The following is a 22,780-nucleotide window of genomic DNA, read 5'->3' as shown; positions in this document are numbered from 1 at the left end:
AGCAGTTCTGTGATATAGGAGCAGTTGAACCAGTTCCACTGGCAAAGTGGGTGTGTGGCACAAGGCACCTGGTCAAACCAGGAGGCATCCTGGTCTATGAATTGCCTGGAGACCCGGGCAGTCTCTCTGGCTGTGCGGGAGTTTCAGCCGCTCTTGGAAGGGAAAGCAGTTCGAGTGCTGTTGGACAATCAATGCCATGATGATAATGTACATCAACAAGCGGGGCGGAACCAGGTGTCTGGCAGTGGCCCTGGAAGCAGAGAGTCTCCATTGGTGGGCAGAGACTCATCTGCAGGCTTTCTCAACGGTCCATATTGCAGGCAAACAATGTGTAAGCGGACTTTTCAGTCGTGCTCTCCTGGATCCGAGAGAATGGGAGCAGGGACTTCAGGCCTTCTAGAGCCTGTGCAAAGGTGGAGCGCTTTTCAGTTGCTGGAGGGACCTGGCCTCTCACCAGGAGAGAGATGCCTTGGTCAGTAGTGGACTCCCCCCCCCCCCCCCCCATGTTCCTCGATGACCTCTCATTGGTCACTTGTTGCACGCCATCCTCACTTGGTCTTGCTGGTGGCATCAAGATTAACCTCATGGATCTTGGTATGTGGATCTACAGTAAGCTGGTAGAAGATATGCTTCTCTCAAGACAATGTTTTTGGGGGTTATCACATCTGCAAGAAGGGTTTCTGAATTGCAGGCCATTATGTTTCCGTGTCCTTGCACATGGTACCAACCTTTCATCTGAAGTTAGTGTCTCCGTTCCATGTGAATCGGGAGGTTTGTTTGCCTGCTATGATGTCACAGGGATTGTTGCTGGAGGGTCGGAGGTTTCACAAACTGGCTGTCCAGAGGACACTGCTCAAATACCTTCTAGGAGACAAATGAGTTTGGTCTCTCGGACCACATCTTTGTACTTTTCCATGGCCCTCAAAAGGACCAGGTGGCCTTGAAAGCTTCCACTCTGAGGTGGATTAAGGCTGCTGTTGAGTCTGCTTACATCTGCAAGAACCATCCAGTGCCTCGGGGGCTCAAAGCCCACTCTACTAGGGCTTGGACCGTTTTCTGGGCATAGGCCCGAGCAGTATCCCCTGAGGATAGCTCATTGCTTCATTTGTTTGATAAGCAGTGTGGATTGGATATGCTGGCCAGAGCCCGCTCTGATTTTGGCAGAGCTGCTTCCGTATATCCTATTGGTTCAGAACAGTGGAGCTGACGCTAAGAGAGCATAAATTCTTACCTGATGATTTCTTTTCTTTAGTTAGTGACATGGTTCTGAAGTCTCTCCTCGGAAGTTCTGGGTGTGCTGTGTGCTTCCTTTTTCAGTTCCTGTGATACGGCTATAACCTGGCAAGGTAGTAAGTGTCACTGGTGTTTTTATTGCAGCTGCATTGGTTGATAGGGTATGGATGCATTGCAAAAGGATCTTTTGCTGCTTGGGCAGATGCATACTGGATTGTTCCAGGAAGTACCTTTGCTTATGCTGGTGGTGATACTAGCAAAATTCAGGTTTTTCTACCTCCACCTGCTGATAGGAAGGTTAAGAACAGTGTCGCTGATAAAGAAAAGTATCAGGTAAGACCTAATTTCTCCTTTTGTTTTAAACTTTTTGGATGAAAAATAACTGTTCTCAACCCCTTAATTCAAAAGATTCCCTCTCCTTGTCACATAGTTCTTGAACACATAGAAGGTACTGTATAGCTTTCTTCTAGCAGTTATTGGTTATGTAGATTTAATTGAATATTTTCTAGCTACTATTAAAAGTTCTTTGTTGCAGGTGGATCCCCCCCACAGCCAGTGGTACCTAGCCATAAAGATAAAGGTGGCGCTCCACCAGTTAGAAGCATCTATGATGATATATCAAGTCCAGGACTGGGATCCACATCACTAAGTTCAAGAAAACAGGTAAAATTAAGTTACACGGTAGTTGAGCCAATTTTATCTAATACTTCTATCTTCATTTTAGATTACATCAGGAGTCTGATTATGGTACTTGATATCACTGTAGTGAGAGATCTCTCAGGTTTCTGGTTTTAAAGTATGTTATGTTGGACCAGAGATTGAGGTCTTTTGTTGTGCAATTTTTGTGACTTTTTGTTAAGAGTTGGTGGGAATGCTGGTGTGCTGACCTCTCCTTCCAGGGGAATTCCTCTTGACAAAATTGTCTCACTTTTTCTCTTCAGTCCTTACTATAGAATCTTGGTGTGTTGCTGCCTACAAAACATGCCACTCTCTTGAATGTCTGCACCATGATGCTGTGAGGATTTTCAGATGTTCATGACATCCATTCTAATCCTTGTGTAGCATTAGAGTAGCATAGCCTGTTTCAAAATTTGAAGAGAAAACAATTACTGTGTACACATTTTAAAATGGAGTGGTGTGCTAGAAGTTGCTGACCTCTGGGTTAAACTTTAAAGGAGGCTGGCCAGAATTTCAATATGCTTCTATAATTGTAAATTTAATGAATACTGAACACTTATAATTTTCCACATCTTGTGAATAGTAGCATTAGCATAACAAAAATGCTGATCTTTTATTTTGGGTATAAAGTTTATGGGGTGTTTTCCCCCCTTCAAAAGGGTCCTGGATCACTATTACTAGTGTTAATGTGGCTAGTAATGCCATACACTAAGAGCAGAATAATTTAGTGGAGCCAAGATCTTAAAGAATTTTCACAACCTGGCTTTATTTTGTTCAGTTCTGAGACTTGCTGTGCTACTTTCCCCTCGATTGGTTCTTTCAGCCAGATTTATTAAATTTCATAGGGTAATGCTTTGTGGAATATTCAAAGTACATTTGAAACTCCTTAGGTATTTTGTCTGTAGGCAAGTCTCAGCATTATGGAATAAGAGGAGTACTTACCACACCTTTTTTTTTTGTTTTTTGTTAAATGCAAAAATTAGACAAGATGTGCTACAGCTGCAAGTTTTGCTGGAGAGAGCTACTATCTTATCACAAAGGTGATACCTATGTTTTAGAGAGCTGAATGGGGATAGCGTGAATCCCGTGGGGATGGACCTGGGTCCTGCAGGGTGCCCCTGGAACAAAAACTGACCTTTGCTTTCCCTCCCCATACCTTAAATCATCCTGGTGGTTTGCTTCGGGGCAGGAAAGGTCCCCACGCTTTTCTGCTCACTGCCGCTTGTTTAAAATGGCTGCCGTGACTTCAAGCGGCAGCCTCTTGAACTCTTGGCGGCCGTTTTGCTGCTTGTTTAAAATGGCTGCCCTTGCACCTTTTTGGGTGCTTTCCCTTAGCTCTCCTATAGCTCTAGACAAAAAGAATTGGCTGAGGTTTGCCTGACGTGGCTTTTCTCCTGCTTGGAGACCTAAGCTGTGTTTCCCTATCATCAAGCCGATCAATCCATAGACTGGTGGGTTGTGTCCATCTACCAGCAGGTGGAGATAGAGAGCAATCTTTTGCCTCCCTATATGTGGTCATGTGCTGCCGGAAATTCCCCTGTATGTTCTCTATCTAGCAGGTGTGTGGTCACACAGCAGCAGCTCTGGCTAGGTCTCCAAGCCTAATTGTTTAGGTTTTGTTGAGTACCTGGAGTTGAGGGCTCTTTGTGAGCAAGTGCAAACCTGGTGGTTCCAGGTCCCTCCTTTTCTCCCCCCTCCCGCTGGCTCCGTTTTCAAAAAAAAAAAAAAACCCCCCAGAAAAATAGACCTCCTTGAGAGAGAGACGTCCTTGGTTGCAGCTACTCACTGGGACTCCAAATCGTTGCAGCTCGGAGCGAGAAGCAGGTAATTTTACCTTTTCCTAGCGGGCAGGGGGTTCCCCGAACGGTCTGCACGTGGCTATGGCGCGAAAAGACGCTCCCCGGACCACGTGCGCACGTCTAGCGGGGAAGCGGGGGGTTCAAAGGCAGAGACGCCTTTCTTGGGCGCCTTTTCGGAATCGAGAGAGTTCCCCGGGTTTTCCTCCAGTGCGGCGGTTTTTCCCGCCTTAGGCACCCATCCCCGGCTGGCCGCCCTCCCGGTTGTGGCCGGCTACGCTGCTCGGTCGGCTCCTTCTTGGGCCGCCCTTGGGGTGGGAGACGTTAATGGTATGGTCGCCCTTGACTCGGGCGATGGTATAAAGTCGGTGAAATTAAAGCGCCATTCTTCCCGCGCGGCTCCTTCACGGAGTGTCGCGGCGGATGCAGGTTGAGAGTGCCTCTAGGGCCGTGGCCCATGCTGCAGAAGCGCACAGACTGGGGGGTTTCTCCCCTGAGTTTATTTTACTGCTGCATCAGGCTTTCCTTATGCAAAACGCTGCCCCTGCTCCTCTGTCTGATAAGGGTGATGAGGCTTCCATGATCAAGCGCCCTCGGGTGGATCTCCAGGCCCTAGGGGACTCGGTCTCCTCTGATGTGGATGAGGGCAGCGTATCTGAGTTCCCCCAAAGGTCCTTAGGGGATTCTGTGGAGGAGACTGATCCCTGCTCGGATGGAGCGGATGACTCCTCTGCAGCACGGCTTTTTCGTTCAGAGGATTTGCCCAACCTGTTAGTGCAGGCCATGAGCATTCTGAAAATTTCCTCTCCGGAGGAAGGCCCTCTCTCACCCTCAGCTGGCTCTGCCATTATGCTGGGAACTAAGCGCCCGCCCAGAACCTTCCACGTTCATGAAGCCATGCAGACTTTAAAAAAACACCATAAAAACAAGTCCCAGTCTGTAGTTGGCCTATGCAGACTGGCTGGTCTTCGCATATCAGTCACATGGCTGGGTATGCCAGCTGACTGACATTTCACAACCTGTGGAAGCTTGGTACAACTTTGGTTCCATGTGCCCTTGTGACAAACTGTTTCCAACTTTATAAACAGTTCCAGTGTGTGTGGTGGGGGGGGGGGGGAGTGGTCCAGGAGAGCTCTCAGATGCCTCTGAGAAGGAAGTCTTCACAGATGTTGGTCCTGTTGTCTTTTTGGTAGGAATGGTGGCCATTTTGTATGTAGGCAGTGTTTTTGCACAGCCCCCATTAGGACTTCAGGAATTATTTTCCATAGCCATATTCCTGGACCCATTCTGATGGGGTCCCTAAATTCTGGTTCTTGTTCTGCTGGTTAAGCAGATTCTAGCCACAGAGACTGGGTCCCCTTTGCTTAGGGAGGGGTTCCCATAGAGGCCAATGAATTTGTTTTGGTGCCAAAACTGACCTGAGATCTGTATTTGTTTCAACTGAAAATGAGTGGTTTCAGCTGAAACAGAAATGCCCTCCCTTGACCTATCTTATAAGCATTAGTGATCCGACGGTCTACTCAATCCTGCCCCTTCCGACTCCCTTGTCTAAATGGCTACCGTGACTTCAAGCGGCAGTCTTGTGAGACTGCTGCTAGGTGTCACAACAAGCCATTTTGAGATTGGAGCCATTTTGGGTAGGAGCGATTGCCTATCCATACTGGTTTAATTCTTAACCCCCTTATCCACCTGTTCAGTACCCATGTATTCATCATTTAATTATTCCCAAAATAAATGTACTCCCTAATCCTTATTTGTTTTGTTTAAGTCCTGTCAAGTAGTGACCATGTGTTTTTGAGTACAGCACTGCATAAGTCTTGTAGTGCTAGTGAATTGATGGGTAGTAAAAAAGCAACATTAATAGTTCTTGTGCATGTCCCTTCTGCCAACCTGTAAACAGAGTTAAAATATTTGGCTTAAATAAACATTTGGTCAAATACTTTACGGAATTTAAAGAGCATTAATTTGTGAAAGATATTAACATTTTCTGCAAATAGAGGAAAATTCTTAAATTGATGGCAGTTTAACGTATCTTATTTTTGTTTAAATTACAGCTTGGTTTTTCTGTGATGCAGACTCCTGGAGCAGGTAAGACCACCAAGTTGGTGTGTAATTTTATAGGCAGGGCTTGAACTTTGTTACAGAATGAGCTTAAATAATTGTGAATGAATATTGGACAAGATGGAGAGTTGTGGGAAACAGCAGATCTGTAAGATCCTAATTAAATTTTGATTTTTGTGGAAATTACGAATCCTCTTTATTGGGTCCCTTTATTGCAGTTTTAAATAAGACTTTGCTTGTAGGATGACTCCTTCAAGGCATTAATTAGAATGAAGATCTCAGCAGTTCATAAATAGAATACAACGAGGCATATTTTCAAAGCACTTAGCCTTCCAAAGCTCCATAGGTTTCTATGGAACTTTGGAAGGCTAAGTGCTTTGAAAATAATGCCTATCTATGTGTGCTGATTGCAGCAGCCATAAGCTGCTGTTTTCTTGGGGTTTGAGCATTCCATAGTGGAAATAGAAAAACATTTGTGATTGCTGGTCAAAATTTGTGGCTTTTTAATAATCTGAACTTGCAAGGTAAGGTTTTTTTTTTTTTTTTTAAACAATTAACAATGCAAGCCAATGTAAACTTGTAAGGTAATTAACATTGCTGTAGTCCTCAATAAGGAGGTCTAGTAACAAAACAGAAATCAAAGAAATCAAGAAGAAAAGCATGCAAGCCTTCGTGCTAGGCATCAGAGATTAACTTGTTCACAACCTTAACCCTACTCTCAGGAGCCATCGCAAAATTTCTCTTGGTGACCACAAAGGAAGATAATTGAGTCCCAAAAAAACATATTTAGTAGACTGGTTGCAGATTATACATGTACATGGAAATTTTAATTAGAAGGAATCACCAAGCTTCCATATGGTGCAATACCATCTGAAGAATGCCAGGATGGCACAAAATTTGCTTCCATCTCTCGTGTGTCTCAACATACATCAGGAAATACCATCAAATCACATCACAAAAACAACTTTCCTCTATTCTTGAAATATCATTTAGGCATCTAGTCTTGATCAAAACTACTGGTGAAAGTAACCAACAAAGTCACCCAAGATGATTCTGGGCTAGCCACACGCTCCAAAGTTAAATCCAGAGAAATCACTGTTGCTTCCCTCCGTTCTTGAAACCTCATGTTAAGCTTGCGGAGATGGGCGTTACCTCACCTTGTGCAATATGTAGAACTTGTTTTTTGTAGCCATCTCCTTTGAAGAAATTCTTGATACTCCACTGAGCAGGAAAGGCAGAGACGGAACCGATTGGCTGCTGCTGTTACTGTTCAAACAAGCTAGGGAGAGCACATCCAATTGCAGAGAAACCTAACCATGTGTGTCTATATTATCCTGTGACTTGGAAAATAGCATTTTCCACTAGTTCCAATTTTTACCCCAAATATGTTTAACTGAAGTTGATTGAACTTCTTGACACTGAGTAAATGAGCATTCCAAAGTCTCCCCCCCCCCCCCACCTGAACCTCTAAAAAAAAATAATTTTTGAAATCTTTATTCTCTTGTAAAGATTTTTTTTAGTTTTTTTTTTTTGTCCAATTCCTTGCGAGGTTAGAGTTCACCATGGGGATCCTAATTTTTGCTAAATCTGAAATTCCTATCCAAATAGGATCCAGTGACATTACTGGTGGCTTATGAGATTTACAGGCAATAAAGTGGCAGCATTGTTGGCAGCTTCCTGCTCCAATCCTCGTAACAGCACAGAGCTTTCTTAATCGGCTGCTCCCTGCTGGGCATGGTCACCCTCTCCCATCCCTGCATTCTCTGCTGGAGCAGAACCCTGCCAGCACGTCTCTTCCTTGTCAGTTACCCATGCCCATTCTTGCTCGAGCATTGCGCCCTGGGGCTAGGCGGATTTACTTCACAGGGCTGCAGAGGCAAGGTCCTCGTGTTCAGGCTTGGTGTGACCTCTGGCCTAGGGGATTGGTCAGCCTCTTCTCTCAGGGGTCCTGACCCCAGCAGACTCTCAACCAGACCTCCACACATCTCTCGGCCTCAAGCTACATATGCATCAATACGTCCCACAATAGGGATGACTACAGGCTCAACAAGTCGCAGCAACTATTGGCCCTTACACTTTGCCATTAAGTGGGGGGGGGGAGGGAAGTGAAGGTAAGAGACACTGTTGCACAGCCTTAGCATGTCTGCCATCTTTGATCTCCCTTGGGTAGGGGTCTCAAAATTGGAATATCTTAACTTGTAGAATGCATGCCAATTTGCAATTGCAATTTTATTGACAGCAGTGAAAGTGACATTTTGTGATGTTGGATATCATTTCATGACTTTTGTGGTATTTTCAAAAACTTCTGCTAAATATTTGCAAGCACTGCTAATCATGACATCAAAGAATTGTTTAACTTTTTTTTTTCCATTTTTTTAAAATATTCATTTATTTCATAACACATACAAGCTTTGTTCTTCTACTTTTGAATGAGGGCTAAGAAAAATCACGGGTTGGATCCAAACTTGAGTGGTATGGGGATAGTGAAGAGAACATGGGCTTCATTGTTATCTCAGGACTGATGCAGAAAGCTACCATGGGCCTAACCACAGTTGACACTGACTTCCTTTTTTGTTTTTTTATGTGCTGTTTTGACTCGTGCAGTAGATGACAGTGCACAGCATATCAAAATGTATAATTAGGCTTTTAGTAATCTGCAGCAATGAAAAGATGTATGCTGATGTCTACCGTACCAGCACAAAAGAACTTGCAACTATCAGCCCAACTACCTGGCAGCTTTCTTCACCCCCCCCCCCCCCCCCCAGCCGCATTATCTGACCACCAACCTCTCTCTGCCCACCTGAGAATCCCTGGTAGTCTAGTGGCCTCCACCCATACCCCATTACTTAAAAAAAAAAAAAAAAAAAAAGGGCATCCCTTTGCACCTTAAATTGGTCAGGCAATGGCTATAATGTGCAGCTTTCTGCCTCAACCTCCTTTAAAAAAAAAAAAATCTAGGCATGGTTTCCTTTTTTTTTTCCCTGGTGTTTTCTTTGTAATGCAGAGTACATGATGTAGACACAATGGAAATGTGCCAGGTTCATAATTTTTCATGCATCCAAGACAATGGTCTTGTACAGAAACAAAGAAATAACACTGAGAGGAAGCAAGATATATATATACTAAGGGCCCTGTTTACTAAGTTGCACTAGCGTTTTATGTGTGCACTAAAAGCACACGCTGTACGCTAGTCGGCCATATGTTCCTAAAAGCGTTAGCATGCTGTTAGCACTGCTTAGTAAACAGGGCCCTTGGTTATCCTAGAGGAAAAAAAGCCCTAAATATGAAGTCCGTGACTTGGGGGGGGGGGGGGGGGTTCATTTTAAAATCTGTGAAGAAATTAAAACAGTAACTATCGAAAGCACTTCAAGCTACAGACAACTTAGTACTCCAACTATTACTTTTACCTTAACAGATTTGAACTGTAACTCTGTTCGGAGAACTAGATATAACTTGCCTATTAGTGATGAAAGCAGTTAACTATGAAGGATCAAGCAATATATATTTGACCAACTGATAACTTACGCATTTACAAGGATATTTAAGAAAAAGGAGTGTTCCCATTTGGAGAACTCCAGGTTTCAACAAAAGAAACATTTTCTTCTTCTTCTGGGTTTCTTTACACAGGTCAGGAAAAATCCTGACCCATGAACCTGATTTTTTTTTTTTTTTTTTTTGTGCAGAATTCTGGCAGGAATAGATCATATAATACATTTCACTGACTGGGTATCAAAATACTGCACAGACTGTAGAGAAGGAAAGCTAATAAATGCTTTTGAAGATACAAAACTCACTGAAACCAAAATCTGATTTGTTTAAAATAATCAGGAGCAGCTTCATTCTGTGAGAGGGTTAAACAGGCATAGAACCACTGTCTGAAATTTAGCTTAAGGTCAAAGACCTAGTTTCCAGTAAGATAAAAGTGATTGCCACACCATCAGTTTGGTCTCCAGTTTTGTGGACATACTGTTCTTGCATGTCTTCTGTAGTCTTTGGGCTGGTGGGCTAGAATAAATGATCCTTGCTGAGTGTCCTGCTGCAGTATAGCTCTACTAACAATTTCTGCAACTTTTTTGATAAAACGTTGGTAAGGGTGAAAGAGTTTGCAGTGTTGCAAATAGTAACAGTTTTTAGAAATGTCAATTAATGTAAATTCAGAGCTTGCTTGTACTCAGGGTTTTTGGGTTTGCAGCAGTTAGGCTATACTAACTGAAAAGTGACAACATTTTGGTTTAGGGGGAATCTTGGAATATTTCCCATTTTTACTTTTTTCCTACCAATATCATTCTTAACTATTTCCTTTAGATCTGAGTAATTGTCCAAAATATATTTAATTTTTAAAGTTTTTTTTTCTCTCCTGAGGTATTGCTTCAGTAAGATTATACTTGTTTCTTTGAGCATATACTTCCTTCATGTGCGGCCACTTATTTCTAATTATTTTTTTAGTAATTTGATTTTTAGATTTGTTCTAGTTTTACGTCTGCATAGATTTCTATATTAAGAGAAATATGTTTTGATACACAGCTTCAAGTGTGTTCAGTCCCGCAACTATTGGACAATCCAGGAAAACACTTTCGCCTACACAACTTAGTTCTTTCTATACTCAGAGTGATTCTCTAACATTAGAAGATCAACTAGATGATACATGGATAACGGTTTTTGGGTAAGTAGCTATTGGCAAAATACTGGGCTTATTTGATTTGTTTATGTTGGGTGAATTTTAACTGGTAATTTGCATTTCGAAATCTGAGCTCAGGGTGAATTAGGTACAGTACAACGTAAGATTTCTTAGACAGGGAACATTATAAGACAGGAATTCTTTACCTTTTTTTTGCCATGGATCCTCTTCTCAGAAAGAGACAGAGAAAGGGAAGAAATTTCATGGAGAGCAAACACAATGGAGTCCATAGGGTTAAAGGCTTCTATAGATGTTTTAAGTATTAAAAAAAACTTTGAAATGCAATTGGCTGTTTATTTTATTTATTAGGATTTATTTACTGCCTTTTTTTTGAATGAGTTCACTCAAGGTGGCATACAGCAAGAATAAGTCAAACATAAATGATTACAGCAGTAAAAATATTCAAATACGAAGTATGGCATAGTATACTACTTACAATGTCAACATAATATGTAATAGAACATTAAAGATATCGTAGGGTATAAGCAAAGATGGAACATATAGATAGGAAAGGAGTTAAAAAAATAAAGGACTAATTTAAAGAAAATTGCACATGTCTGGTATGTGATTAAATATGATCTCAACTAGGGTAGATTTGTTTTCTTGGCAGTTAACCATTGTCAATTACAAGCTTTTAGGACAAAAGGTACTTCACAGAACCAAATGTATTCCACTTTTTCTTTTTTAGGGTATAATTTAGGTGGTGAGATTTATTGAAGTTCACAAATATTTTTGGAGTCCAGAGCCTTTATTCATTACTGACTGAAAAGCTAAATTTTGGTTAGTGAAAATAAAGTTGTAATTTTTTTTTACCCCAGGTTCACAGGCTAGTTGGATAAAACAGCAATCCTACAGAATTTCTGACCCCAGGCAATATTCTCTCCAGAAACTTTTGCCAGCCAGGTGGCATGAAGGAGTAGCTAAGTGGCGCATATTTTTTTGTTAACTTAGCCAGGTGGTATGCCCGTTCAAAAAGGTCTAGGGAAATCACTGCTGGGAAATGTACAGTATTTATATAACATTTTTATTATATCTTGCACTTCAAGATGTTTAGACTAACCTGAGACATTTGTGTCTCCTTGGAATATTTACTCCTGTGCATAATATTTTTTGTATCCCTTCATAGTTCACAGAATAATGCAAAAAAGATAAGATTTCCAAGTAAAACCAAGCAAGTCTTGAAGACCAGAAAGTCATAATTTAATAGACTACATCTAATCCCACAGTATATTTTTGTGCACAAATATAAATAGTTGCAATTACTAGACCTTAAGAAGAATCCTAACAGGAAGTAAGGTTCCGCTCATTTTTACAACTAATACTTAACAGCAGTGGCCAATATTTTGCTCTAGATCAGTGGGGACGAAGAGTTCAAATATCTGTGCCTTTTACTTTCTTCATGAGTGATGGTGACTACCCCCACACTTCCACAGTCGTATTTCCCTACTTATACCATCTTTAGAAGCATATTTTATTTTTTGTTACATGCGAGTCTGTCTTCACTCAGGATTGTGGTTTTGCAGGCAGATGTTTCCAGTTTTGAGATGGCATGAAGCAGATCTAATAAGAGTTCATATTCATTCTTTTCTGTAACTTGGTCAATTTATCTTCCCAACTTTTTATTTTCCATTTTTTTCCAGCTGCTTGCATGTATTTGGCGCCTGAGTTGTCTTCATACTGTAAAACTGAACTAAATGCAATACATAATTTGTAGAACCAAAACCAATGGCCACGCTATAGAATACAAAATATTTGTATATTTTTAGATGATAAAGGAAAGAGACATTACCATAAGGATTGCTCAAAGATCAAGAAAAGCTTGCAGTATAAAATGCATTTGCATTTAAATTAAAGTATATCCATTTTTTATTTGCTCATGTTTATGAACTTAGTTACACACATTTAATTTTATTTTTAGGTTTCCCCAAGCTGCTGCTTCTTACGTTTTACTACAGTTTGCACAGTTCGGAAACATATTGAAACATGTGGTAAGATTGTAAAAATATAAAACTGAACATTTTTCTGTACCCATTCAGTATCGTTTAAGGATGAGTGGGCTATAAGAATACATGAAACAAAATGATGTAGGGACTTAAATGCACTTTACTTAGTTGCCAATTTAATTCTTTTTTTTTTTTTTTTTTCTGTTGGAATCCATATAGATGTCCAATACTGGAAACTGGATGCACATTCAGTATCAATCTAAGTTACAAGCCAGGAAAGCATTAAGTAAAGATGGAAGAGTTTTTGGTGAATCAATCATGATTGGGGTCAAACCTTGTATTGATAAGGTAAGCTAGCACTGAATTGTGTAACTAGTGATTCTCAGGTCTAATTCATTTTGTTTCCTTTACTGTATAGTTATAGAGAAGACTGTGAAGATAACTTTGTATAGAACATCAAGATAGTAAGGCAGTGGTTTAGGTCTGTGTACTTTATAAGCCTCTATTCCTGATCCCTTCAGACCAGCCCAGATCCGTAGATTTATGCTCATGTATCAGCAAATGGAGAAAGAATGGGGTTACTGATGTCACCTCTATAGGTTCCTGTGCAGTCCTCCGACACTCAGAGTTCCTCCGTCTCCAACAAATGGTAGTGAAATAGACCTGGACAGGCTGACTGGTTATGGATGCAAATCAGACTTAGATCCAGTTGATGCCAAACAAGGTACACTAAGGGTGCAAACTTGATGGGAGTTGGGTCCATCTTTTTCCTTTCCTCCCATGAGATTGTTAACCGGGAAGGAAGGGGGGTAGTTTGGTGGGCATCTGCCATTCTCTCTCTTACCTTTGAGAGGAATTTGGGTGCAAGAGTGGGATAAAGTTTGGAAAAAAAAAAAAAAAAAAAACCGCCCCAAAAAACAGGATGTGGGAGAGCCAGCCTAGTGCAAAATCTGGCTCAAGGGGTGGTGAGGGGGAGACATGCTGTGGTATTGTAGCCAAGGTGAGTTGAGTGGGTTGCAAAGAGGACTTGTCCTGTATCATCATGGGAGATCACACTGGAGCAAGTGCTGAGTGGCCTGCAGATGACACTGTCACATTTCCAGCATGGTTAATCTGTGCTGTCTTTACCTGCTTCCTCACAACTATATCAGAAAAATGTGGTATGAGCTTTGGAAGCCAAGACAGGTTTGAGTATGAGGCTCTTTGGGGTCTCTCCTTAGCAGGTGCACCACTGGTAGCTGCAGGGTTGGGGCAGGCAACCTTTTGAGAACTGGCCCCATTTTCTTTTCTCAAACTATGTAGTTTTGGATCACTTCTCTCTTTCTAGTGAATCTGGTGTTCAGACTTGCCCAGGGAACAACAGAGGGTCTTTCCAGAGTTTCATTTTGCTCATACATCAGCTGTTGTGTTTGATGAAAGGTGGTGGTGCTGCAGGCTATGCCTTGCAGGGGTCTTCTGGACCTTTTTTGAGTCTGTTAATCTGCATGAGGCTCAAATGTGACCTGAATGAGGACCAGTAGAAGCTGGGGTCTGTGGCACTGGCCAGGTCCTTGGAGGCTGTCAAGAACCCTCTGGAGGAGAGGGAGTTTCTGACTGGTACTGGTACACTGCAACAGTGGTACACATTTAGTGATTCAGAAGATCCTTGAAGATCATCCTGCAAAGCATAATCTGGTGGAGAACCTATTACTGGAGAGCATTAGGGAAGCCTGTAAGGCTTTCCCAATCATCAACCAATTAAGAATATGATGCCAGAAAAGTGGTAGACTTCAGGTGGCAGGCAGAATGTGCGGCAGGGGACTGTGATGCGACCGTACTGCATTTCCTGTGCAGAAGCAGCCCTGATGGTCAAAAGGCAGTTTGGGTCACAAGGAACCATAGGATAGGAGGATGAAAGCACTCCTTTAAGGTATTGCACTGGTTCTATAGGGAGATGTTTGCAGGTCCAGCAATTTCCAAAGGGGTCTGGAGCAGGAGTAGGGTCAGTTGGGCAGCAGAAGTGGTATACATTGAGGAGGCTCTGCTGCCTTGGTATACATTGTACAACCTGACCAAGGCCTCAAAGAAGAATTTGGACATTGTAGATTAGTTTTGGAAAAGTTATAATTTTGAAATTGGTCGATGGGCATGGTGTTGGCTTACCTCACAGACTGCTGTTGGAGAGGATCTCAAAGCTTATAAAAGACTTAGGAGTCCAAGGTCCCAGTGTTCCCTGAAGATGGAGTCTGGGGGTGTCCTTCCCATCCAGACGACAAATTTGAGATTTATTTATAAAATTTAAATCCTGCTTTCTTATCCTGCTATACCAGACCAAACAAGTAAGACGTGTCCCCTTCTGCCAACTTATGGAGGCAGAGAACTGACAAATTAGTGGCATCGCTTGAGTGGTCCCCACAGCTGTTAGTCGCTTAAAAGCCACTGATTGCTACAGGCTGATTTTAAAATGAGTGAGTTATTTAAAATACTTGGCCTGCCTTTCTGACTCTTACCCGTCTGATTCAGAGTAAATTCAACTGCAGCTACCATCACCAGAATTGGTTTTGAACTGTGGTTGATAACTGAACTTTTAGCATGGAGCTTTGGTTGAAATTTTTTCATGGCCTTTGTATCTTTTCAGAGTGTAATGGAAAGCTGTGACAGAACATCTGCAATATCTACATCTTCAGTCTTTACTCCTCCAATAAAAACCGTAGGCATCCCGACACAGCCTTCTAGCACACCTAGGAGTACAACTATGAGACCTCTTGTTGCAGCATATAGAGCATCAACTAGTGAATATGAAGTATGTGAAAACGGCAAAATATATAGAAGATTGACATTTTTCCCTCCACTTTGGTGTATCAAATATTTGTATAGTAATTGCTGTATATATATATATATATATAGTAGTAATATTTTTACCTTATGGAGTCACTGGCTTATTTAAGGGGTCTTTACTAAGCTGCAGAAGAAAATGAGCTTTTCCTGCATACTAAGGGCATTTTTACCACAGCAGTAAAATGGCCGATTTTTTTGCATTAATGGCAATGTGCTAATGTTGCTATTAATGTAAAAATTGTCATCGTTAAAAACAACAAAAAACAGCAACACGGGCATACTTACCAGCCCTTATTTTGTAGGCGGTAAGGGCTTGTGTAATCCTCTGGTAATCAGTGCGTCGCAATGTGGACACGCTAACTGATTAGCGCTAGACTGCCCAGTCTCCTCCCTCTCCCCCCCCCCCCCCCCCCCCCCCCCCCCCCCCACACTCACACCCGACTTGCCGCCTCTGTGCAAAAATTAAAAAATAATTTTTAGAACACGGGTAGTGCAAGCTAATTGAGAATTTGCCTCAGGAGTTCTGAGTGCATCCTGTGGTATACCCTTTAAAGTTGTGGTAAGTATACGCTAGTACTGTACCGCAGCTTAGTAAAAGGACTCCCTCAATAGTAATGACTTTTCTGGCCCTTTCCATTTTTGATTGACTTTTTAATGTTTAAGTGGTTCATACCTGCATGCAGGCAGACACACAACTCCCTTTTGGGATCTATGATATAGACAAAAATGGAAATTTAAAAAATAATTTGTTCCCAGGCAAAACGTTTGGGGACTAGAGGAAAGGGTATGGGATTTGATATACCACCTTTCTGTGGTTACAGTTAAAGTGGTTTACATATTATATATACAAGTACTTATTTTGTACCTGGGGCAATGGAGTGTCAAGTAACTTACCTAGAGTCACAGGAGGCTGTAGTGGGAATGGAACCTAGTGTCCCCTGGTTTTCAGACCACTGCACAAACCATTGGGCTAATCCTCCAGTCCACTAGAATTTTTTTTTTCTTACATTTTCACTTCTTTTTTTTTTTTTTTTTTTATTCCATTTTTCTGGTTTTGTTTTATTTCATAATTTCAGCATTTCCCCCAACATATTTTCTTGGCCTAAACCTGTTTGTGGACAACCTTGGTTCTCCTCTGATTTCATGCTGCTTAAGTACCAATTTTATCATGCTGAGAGAGTATGGAAAAAATCCAGAACCCCCATTGACCTTAAGGAATGCACGACTTCTCCATCATGAATATAAATCCCTCTTGAAGTAAAAAAGAACATACATTTCTAATAAACTTCTGAAATCACCTAACCCTGCTAGAGATCTGCGTTCGGTTTATCAACAGATGTCTTCCTTACCTAAAGGCCATCGGACAATATCCACACCTTCTGTTGAAACTCTCTCCCTATTTTTTGTTACCAAGATTAACACCCTTCTTAAACCCTTTTCATCCTCTCGCCTTTTACCCCTCCCTCGCCCATCTCTTCTTCGATTTAACACTTCCCCCTTCACCTCAAGTGAGACGAACCATTTGGCCTTCATTCCAAACACAGTCTCTTCAGTCTTTAAAAGTATTAATGTCAACTGTGATGAAACGCCTAGCCGCCTGCCTGGGGCTAACCCTGTGGCCACCTGGAGAGTCTGTCCCCAGCACAGTTCAGGTCCGCCTGCACCTGCTGCTTGTGCTGTACATTAGCACCCTCCTCCCCACCGACTGGATATCACTTGGCCTCTGGGTGAGTCTCCCACTTGGTGATTTCTAGGTTACGGAGGTCACACTCTCCAGGGGTCCCAGAGTTCCCAGAAAGCACTCACAGACCAAAATGCAAACCACCAGGATTCTTAGTCGGTCCAGGTCATCAGTCAATAAACTAATCAGGTTTATTGTCCGAGTAGAACAGTGAACCATATAAAACAGATGAAAAAAAAAACTGGCAATAACAAATAACTGAATATGGATCAAATATAAAATATTAAAATAATCATTTATCTACTACCTAAATAGTACCAGGGGACTCAGTTATGAAGTCTAACTGTTAGGGTCTCAAGAAAAGAGAATCTTCTCTTTCCACTCCTTATCTGAAACTAAAAAAATTAACAGCTTTTGGAGAGGAGAAGAAACTCACTTCTGGTACAGCTTTATCAGACAGTCGCCATCTGCTGGCCAATTATTTGAAATACATGTCATCAGTAAAATACAGTTCATAGGCTTAGAATACCACTGTTTCATCACATCAACAGTGAAGTCTACCTATTGTTCAAGGGTCCCCATTCCACCTGCCTGGTTAAAGATTCCTACACTGAACCTGCTGTCCACACTTCTGTCACTCACCAACCTCTCAGTCTTACAACTAGTTGTTTTCCTGACTTCATGAAAATTGGCTTCGGTTCACCTTCACCCCATTTTAAAGAAACCTGGATCTCTTAACGAGTCATCGTCCTGTTTCTAACCTCTCCTATATTTCCAAGATCCTTGAAAAAGTTGTATTCAGCAACTCAATGATTTATCTGAAAACGTTCTTGCTCTACATCCTTGTCAGTCAGATTTTAGAAACAATTTCAGTACAGAATCAGTTTTGACAGCTCTGCTCAGTGAATTTCACTCCTACTTCGATCAACATACAATCATACTGTTTCTCTAGACCTCTTGGCTGCTTTTGATCTGGTTAACCACTCTATTAATCTCTCATCTATCGGCTCTGGGAATTTATGGTGAAATCCTCTCCTGGTTCACCACCTTTCTGTCGCATCTCTCATGTTCAGGTCATTCTCCCTACTTCTACCTCTCAGGTAAGGGAATGTTAATGTGGGGTCCCCAACTATTCTATCTTGTCCCCTTTCTTGTTCAATCTGTTTCTAAGTCCATTGGCAGCGCTTATTCAAAATTTTGGGATCTCAGCTTATTTCTGTGCCAACGATATCCTACTCATTTATCCAACAAGCCCATCTACCCCTTCAGTTACTCACCTCCAACCTGTTTGGATGTAGTTGCAGCTTGGTTATTCAAACATCAACTTGTACTCAACCCCGATAAAGCTGTTGCTTGTTGGTTCTCCGGGTACACAACTCCTCCCACAGATCCTGTCTCTCTGTTCATTATCTCAATTTCTCCAGTATCCCATTTTCATTACTTAAGTGTAGTTCTTGACTGCTTTTTTTTATGTCTCGCGCATCGTCTCTGACAAAGCTCTGTTTGTTTTTTTTTCTCTCCTTTTGTCAGTGACCATCTGCCACCTTTTTGACCACAATACTTTCCATGCACTCATTCTTTCTTGACATCTCTAGTCTATTGTAATATCTACGCAGGTCTCCCTTATTCTACCCTGAATAGACTAAAGACTCTCCAGAACACAGCTATTAAACTACTTTGTCATGCCCGTCACGCAGATCACACAACCCCCTTATTGAAACACCACCACTAGGTTACCCATTAGATACCGGATTATCTATAAAATAGCACTTCTGACTTTCAAGGCTTACAGAATAGGCGTACCTGATTTTCTTGTTTTGCTATCCCTTACTCTTCTGCTAGGGTACTCCACTGTCAATGTTCATCACTTAGTACTGCCTGCCCTAAACTTTCACACCTGGAATCCACTAGACATAGTGCTTTTTTTTTTTTCTTTCTTTTCCCCACACCTGGAATAATTGCCCCTTTCTTTTCAGTGACCCGTCCTTTTAAAGGCTTTCAGATCAATTTAAAAGCCTGGCTGAGTCTTTGACAAGCTAGCATTGCCAGTAGTTTTCCTCCAGCTTGAGAGTTTTGAGACTTGTTTTAGCATTGTTAGTCTGTCAATCGCTGTGTTCTGATTCTCCCTCTGTCTTTGTGTAATTGGATATCTTTTCTGTTTTTTTAATGGAGTTCCTTTCCTTTTCCATTTTTAAAAATGTATTTTAGCCTGTACACTGCTCTTTTCTGCCTTGGCAACTAAAGAGGTCTAGCAAATCACAATAAACTATCTGCTGCTTTTAAGTAAATAAGTATTTCCACACTGGGACAAGACCAAAGGTCCACCAAGCCCAGCATCCTGTTTCCAACAGTGGCCAATCCAGGTCACAAATACTTGTCAAGATCCCGAAAAAGTTCAATACATTTTATTCTGCTTATGCCAGAAATAAGCAGTGTATTTTCCCCAAGTCAATTTAATAATGGTCTATGGACTTTTCCTTTAGGAAGCCGACCAGACCTTTTTTAAACCCCACTAAGCTAACCTCCTTTACCACATTCTCTGGCAACGAAATTCCACAGTTTAATTACATGTTGAGCGAAGAAACATTTTCTCCGATTCGTATTAAATTTACTACTTTGTAGCTTCATCGCATGACACCTAGTCCTAGTATTTTTGGAAAGAGTAAACAAATGATTACCGTCTACCCGTTCCACTCCACTCTTTTATAGATCTCTATCATGTCTCCCCTCAGCTGTCTTTTCTCCAAGCTGAAGAGCCCTAGCTGCTTCAGCCTTTCCTCATAGGGAAGTCGTCCCATCCCCTTTATCATTTTCTCTGTACCTTTTCTAATTCCACTATATCTTTTTTGAGATTCGGCAACCAGAATTGAACACAGTATTCGAGGTGTGGTCGGACCAGGACCGATACAAAGGCATTATAACGTCCTCACTTTTGTTTTCCATTTCTTTCCTAATATGTCACATTCTATTTTGTTTTCTTAGCCACCACAGCACACTGAGCAGACGGTTTCAGCGTATCAATGATGACGCAGAGATTCCTTTCTTGGTCGCTGTCTCCTAACGTAGAACCTTTCATTACGTAGCTATAGTTCTGGTTCCGCTTTCCCACATGCATCACTTTGCACTTGCTCACATTGAACATCATCTGCCATTTAGACTTCCAGTCTCGTTAAGTCCTCTTGTAATTTTTCGCAATCCTCTCGCGATTTAACAACTTTGAATAACTTTGTGTTGTCAGCAAATTTAACTACCTCACTAGTTGCTCCCATCTCCAAATCATTTATAAATATGTTAAAAAGCAGCGGTCCCAGCACAGACCCCTGGGGAACCCCACTGTCTACCCTTCTCCATTGAGAATACTGACCATTTAACCCTACTCTTTTTTTCTATCCTTTAACCAGTTTTTAATCCACAATAGGACACTATCTCCTAGCCCATGACTGTCCAATTTCTTCTGGAGTCTTTCAGGAGGTACTTTGTCAAATGTCTTTTGAAAATCCAGATACACAATATCAACCAGCTTGCCTTTATCCACATGTTTGTTCACCCTTCAAAGAAATGTAATGGATTGGTGAGGCAAGATTTCCTTTCACTAAATCCATGTTGACTTTCTCATTAATCCATGCTTTTGAATATGCTCTGTAACTGCCATTTTGCCCGGCAGCAACGTCAGGCTCACCGTTTCTTTTAAAGTGTCGGGTGCTAAATTTTAACTGCCCAGTTAACCAGGCTCCTCGATTTATTTTCAAGCCTTGAGTAGAGAGACACTGAAAAATGATTATTCGCTACAGTTTAAGGATCCCTAAGAACAGTTACTACCTCCTTTTATGCATTGATAATTTTTAATCATTTTCCCTCTTGCGGTTTTATTATCACATCACTGGTTCATAACCCAAAGATGATGGAAGGTTGAAGAGGGTGTATTCCTGCAGTGTGTCTCCGACTCTTGCTTTCTTGAAAAGTGATGTTAACGCCCAAAACAAATCCCATTTAATCTAGTGGGGGGTTTTGTTGTTTAATTCCAGTCCAAGGTTAAGTTGAAAAAACACAGTAGGGAATGTGTGAGGATTTGTATGAGCAAGAGATCAATGCCCCTTGCTGTTTATAGGATATGTGCATGAGGCTTGCAATACAGCGTGCAGGGGCTTTGGTGTAGTGAGTACTTCAGCAGTAACACAGATGTCAGGGATTCCATAACTGTAAAAAAAAGTTGTACAGTCATAATCCTGAATGGTAATAGTTATGCATGTAATTTGCATTAGGATGTATAGGAAGTTAAGTATATCTTGAATTATGATCAATTTTCTTTTTTTTTTTTCTAGGTTGTTTCTGACAGACAGACTCCAAAGAAAGATGACAGTTTGGTATCAAAAGCTATGGAATTTATGTTTGGTTGGTAGTCTGACTACACAGACAGTAAAATTTTAATGCACTTGAAACACGGAATGTATTGCCAGCATCCATTGGAACCATTCTCATCTGTACCTGGATATTCCGACGTGGTCTCTATTCCTTTTTAGAATGCTACAGATATTCAGCTAGGTGAAACACAAAAATGGATAGATGCACATGGCTTCTTTGAGGGAATGTATATTTACACTAATCATAGGTCAAATATTGACTGAACTTTGTGCTATCATGTTTTAACTAAAATCTTCATTGTATTAAAACAGCTTTTCCAATTGTCCAAAAATGTTGACACTTTTCTCTCACTCTCAGTAGTTGATTCTAACATGTCTGTTGTGTCTGAACAGTTTTATTGTCATTGCCTAGCATATCTATGGCATTTGTAGTTTTCTTTTTCCTTTTTCAGTTGGGAACCACCCCGACTAAACCACCAGCATTATTAGATATAGCATCACTAAAGTTCAGGAAGACTGAGGAAAGTGCAATGGTAACCATATTTTAAAGTGGCTCTTCCAAAAACTGTATAAGTATTTTTTGTTAATGCTGGAAGCTGTTGAAGTGAAAAATTGCTGAATTGTTCAGCTAGCAGAATAGAATATCAGGGTGACCACCACTTCAGATTCAGCCAAACTGAAGTGACTGTGGCACTAATGCCTTAAATATGTTAAGGTGTATATACTGTTAGTATAAACAGTATGTAAATGATTTTTAAATCTCATGTTGAATAACTCATTTGGCTAGCTGTTTAAAAAGCATTTAGAATTTGCTCTTTTAATGTGGTGTTCTGAATAGACATGTATCTGAGATCAGTCTGCTTTAATGAAAAGGTTGTGATCTTTCCTACTGTTTTAAACTGAACAAATGAGCTTTTAATTTAAAAATTGTGTTGATTGCTGTATCTGTGTAATATTTCTGTATTTTTAAAATGGATTTGCAGTAAAGTGGACTTTAAAAAAAAGTCCTAATTTTCATAATAAAACTTTGTTTTTCCAAATTGAGGCATCTAAGCTTAACATATTAGGTCAAATGAGGAAGTATTAATTGTATGGAAGTAGAGTAAAGTATGTGCTTTTGTTTTTACTCATCCCAGAAATATCAATTTTTGGTCTTTGTTTTGGTTCAGTTTTTTTAAAGCTTGTAGCCATTTTCATTAAAAGGCATTGATTGACTTGTAAAATAGCAAAACTCGCATCAATTATATTGATTTACTGGAGAAGGAATAGAAAGGTACAGAGTCTGGAGTTGGCAGTGGAGGAGAAAGGTACAGATAAGAGATTTACCCAATGAATGGAGTTCCTGGGGAGCAGTGTAGGGAGAGATGAGAGTGGAGAGGTACTGAAGAGCTGCAGAGTGAATGCACTTGTAAGTCAGTAAGAGGCTCTTGTGATCGGCACAAATTCAAGTTCAGTAAGAGATACCCAGCATCATGTTGTGGTGGTTCAAAAATAAAGCCTTTACTACAAACTTGATGCAAGTGGGAAGAAAT

General features: G+C 41.0%; 1 protein-coding gene across 2 annotated transcripts in view; it reads left to right on the top strand.

Moving 5' to 3' along the window:
* NUP35 (nucleoporin 35) overlaps nucleotides 1-22,469 on the top strand; it is a 32,419-nt gene extending 9,950 nt beyond the window's left edge. For both annotated transcript variants that reach the window (XM_030210091.1, XM_030210092.1), the window contains exons 3-9: nucleotides 1,769-1,896; nucleotides 5,762-5,795; nucleotides 10,293-10,431; nucleotides 12,365-12,434; nucleotides 12,609-12,737; nucleotides 15,007-15,171; nucleotides 21,210-22,469. In XM_030210091.1, coding sequence (XP_030065951.1) covers nucleotides 1,769-1,896; nucleotides 5,762-5,795; nucleotides 10,293-10,431; nucleotides 12,365-12,434; nucleotides 12,609-12,737; nucleotides 15,007-15,171; nucleotides 21,210-21,287 — 743 coding nt within the window. In that variant the 3' untranslated portion in view covers nucleotides 21,288-22,469. The remainder of the gene's footprint in view (nucleotides 1-1,768; nucleotides 1,897-5,761; nucleotides 5,796-10,292; nucleotides 10,432-12,364; nucleotides 12,435-12,608; nucleotides 12,738-15,006; nucleotides 15,172-21,209) is intronic.
* The last annotated feature ends 311 nt before the right edge of the window (nucleotides 22,470-22,780 follow it).

This window comes from Microcaecilia unicolor, chromosome 7 (assembly GCF_901765095.1).
Source record: "Microcaecilia unicolor chromosome 7, aMicUni1.1, whole genome shotgun sequence".
Taxonomy (NCBI): Eukaryota; Metazoa; Chordata; class Amphibia; order Gymnophiona; family Siphonopidae; genus Microcaecilia; species Microcaecilia unicolor.
Note: the sequence above shows the minus strand (reverse complement) of the source record. Positions and strands in the feature narration are given on the sequence as shown.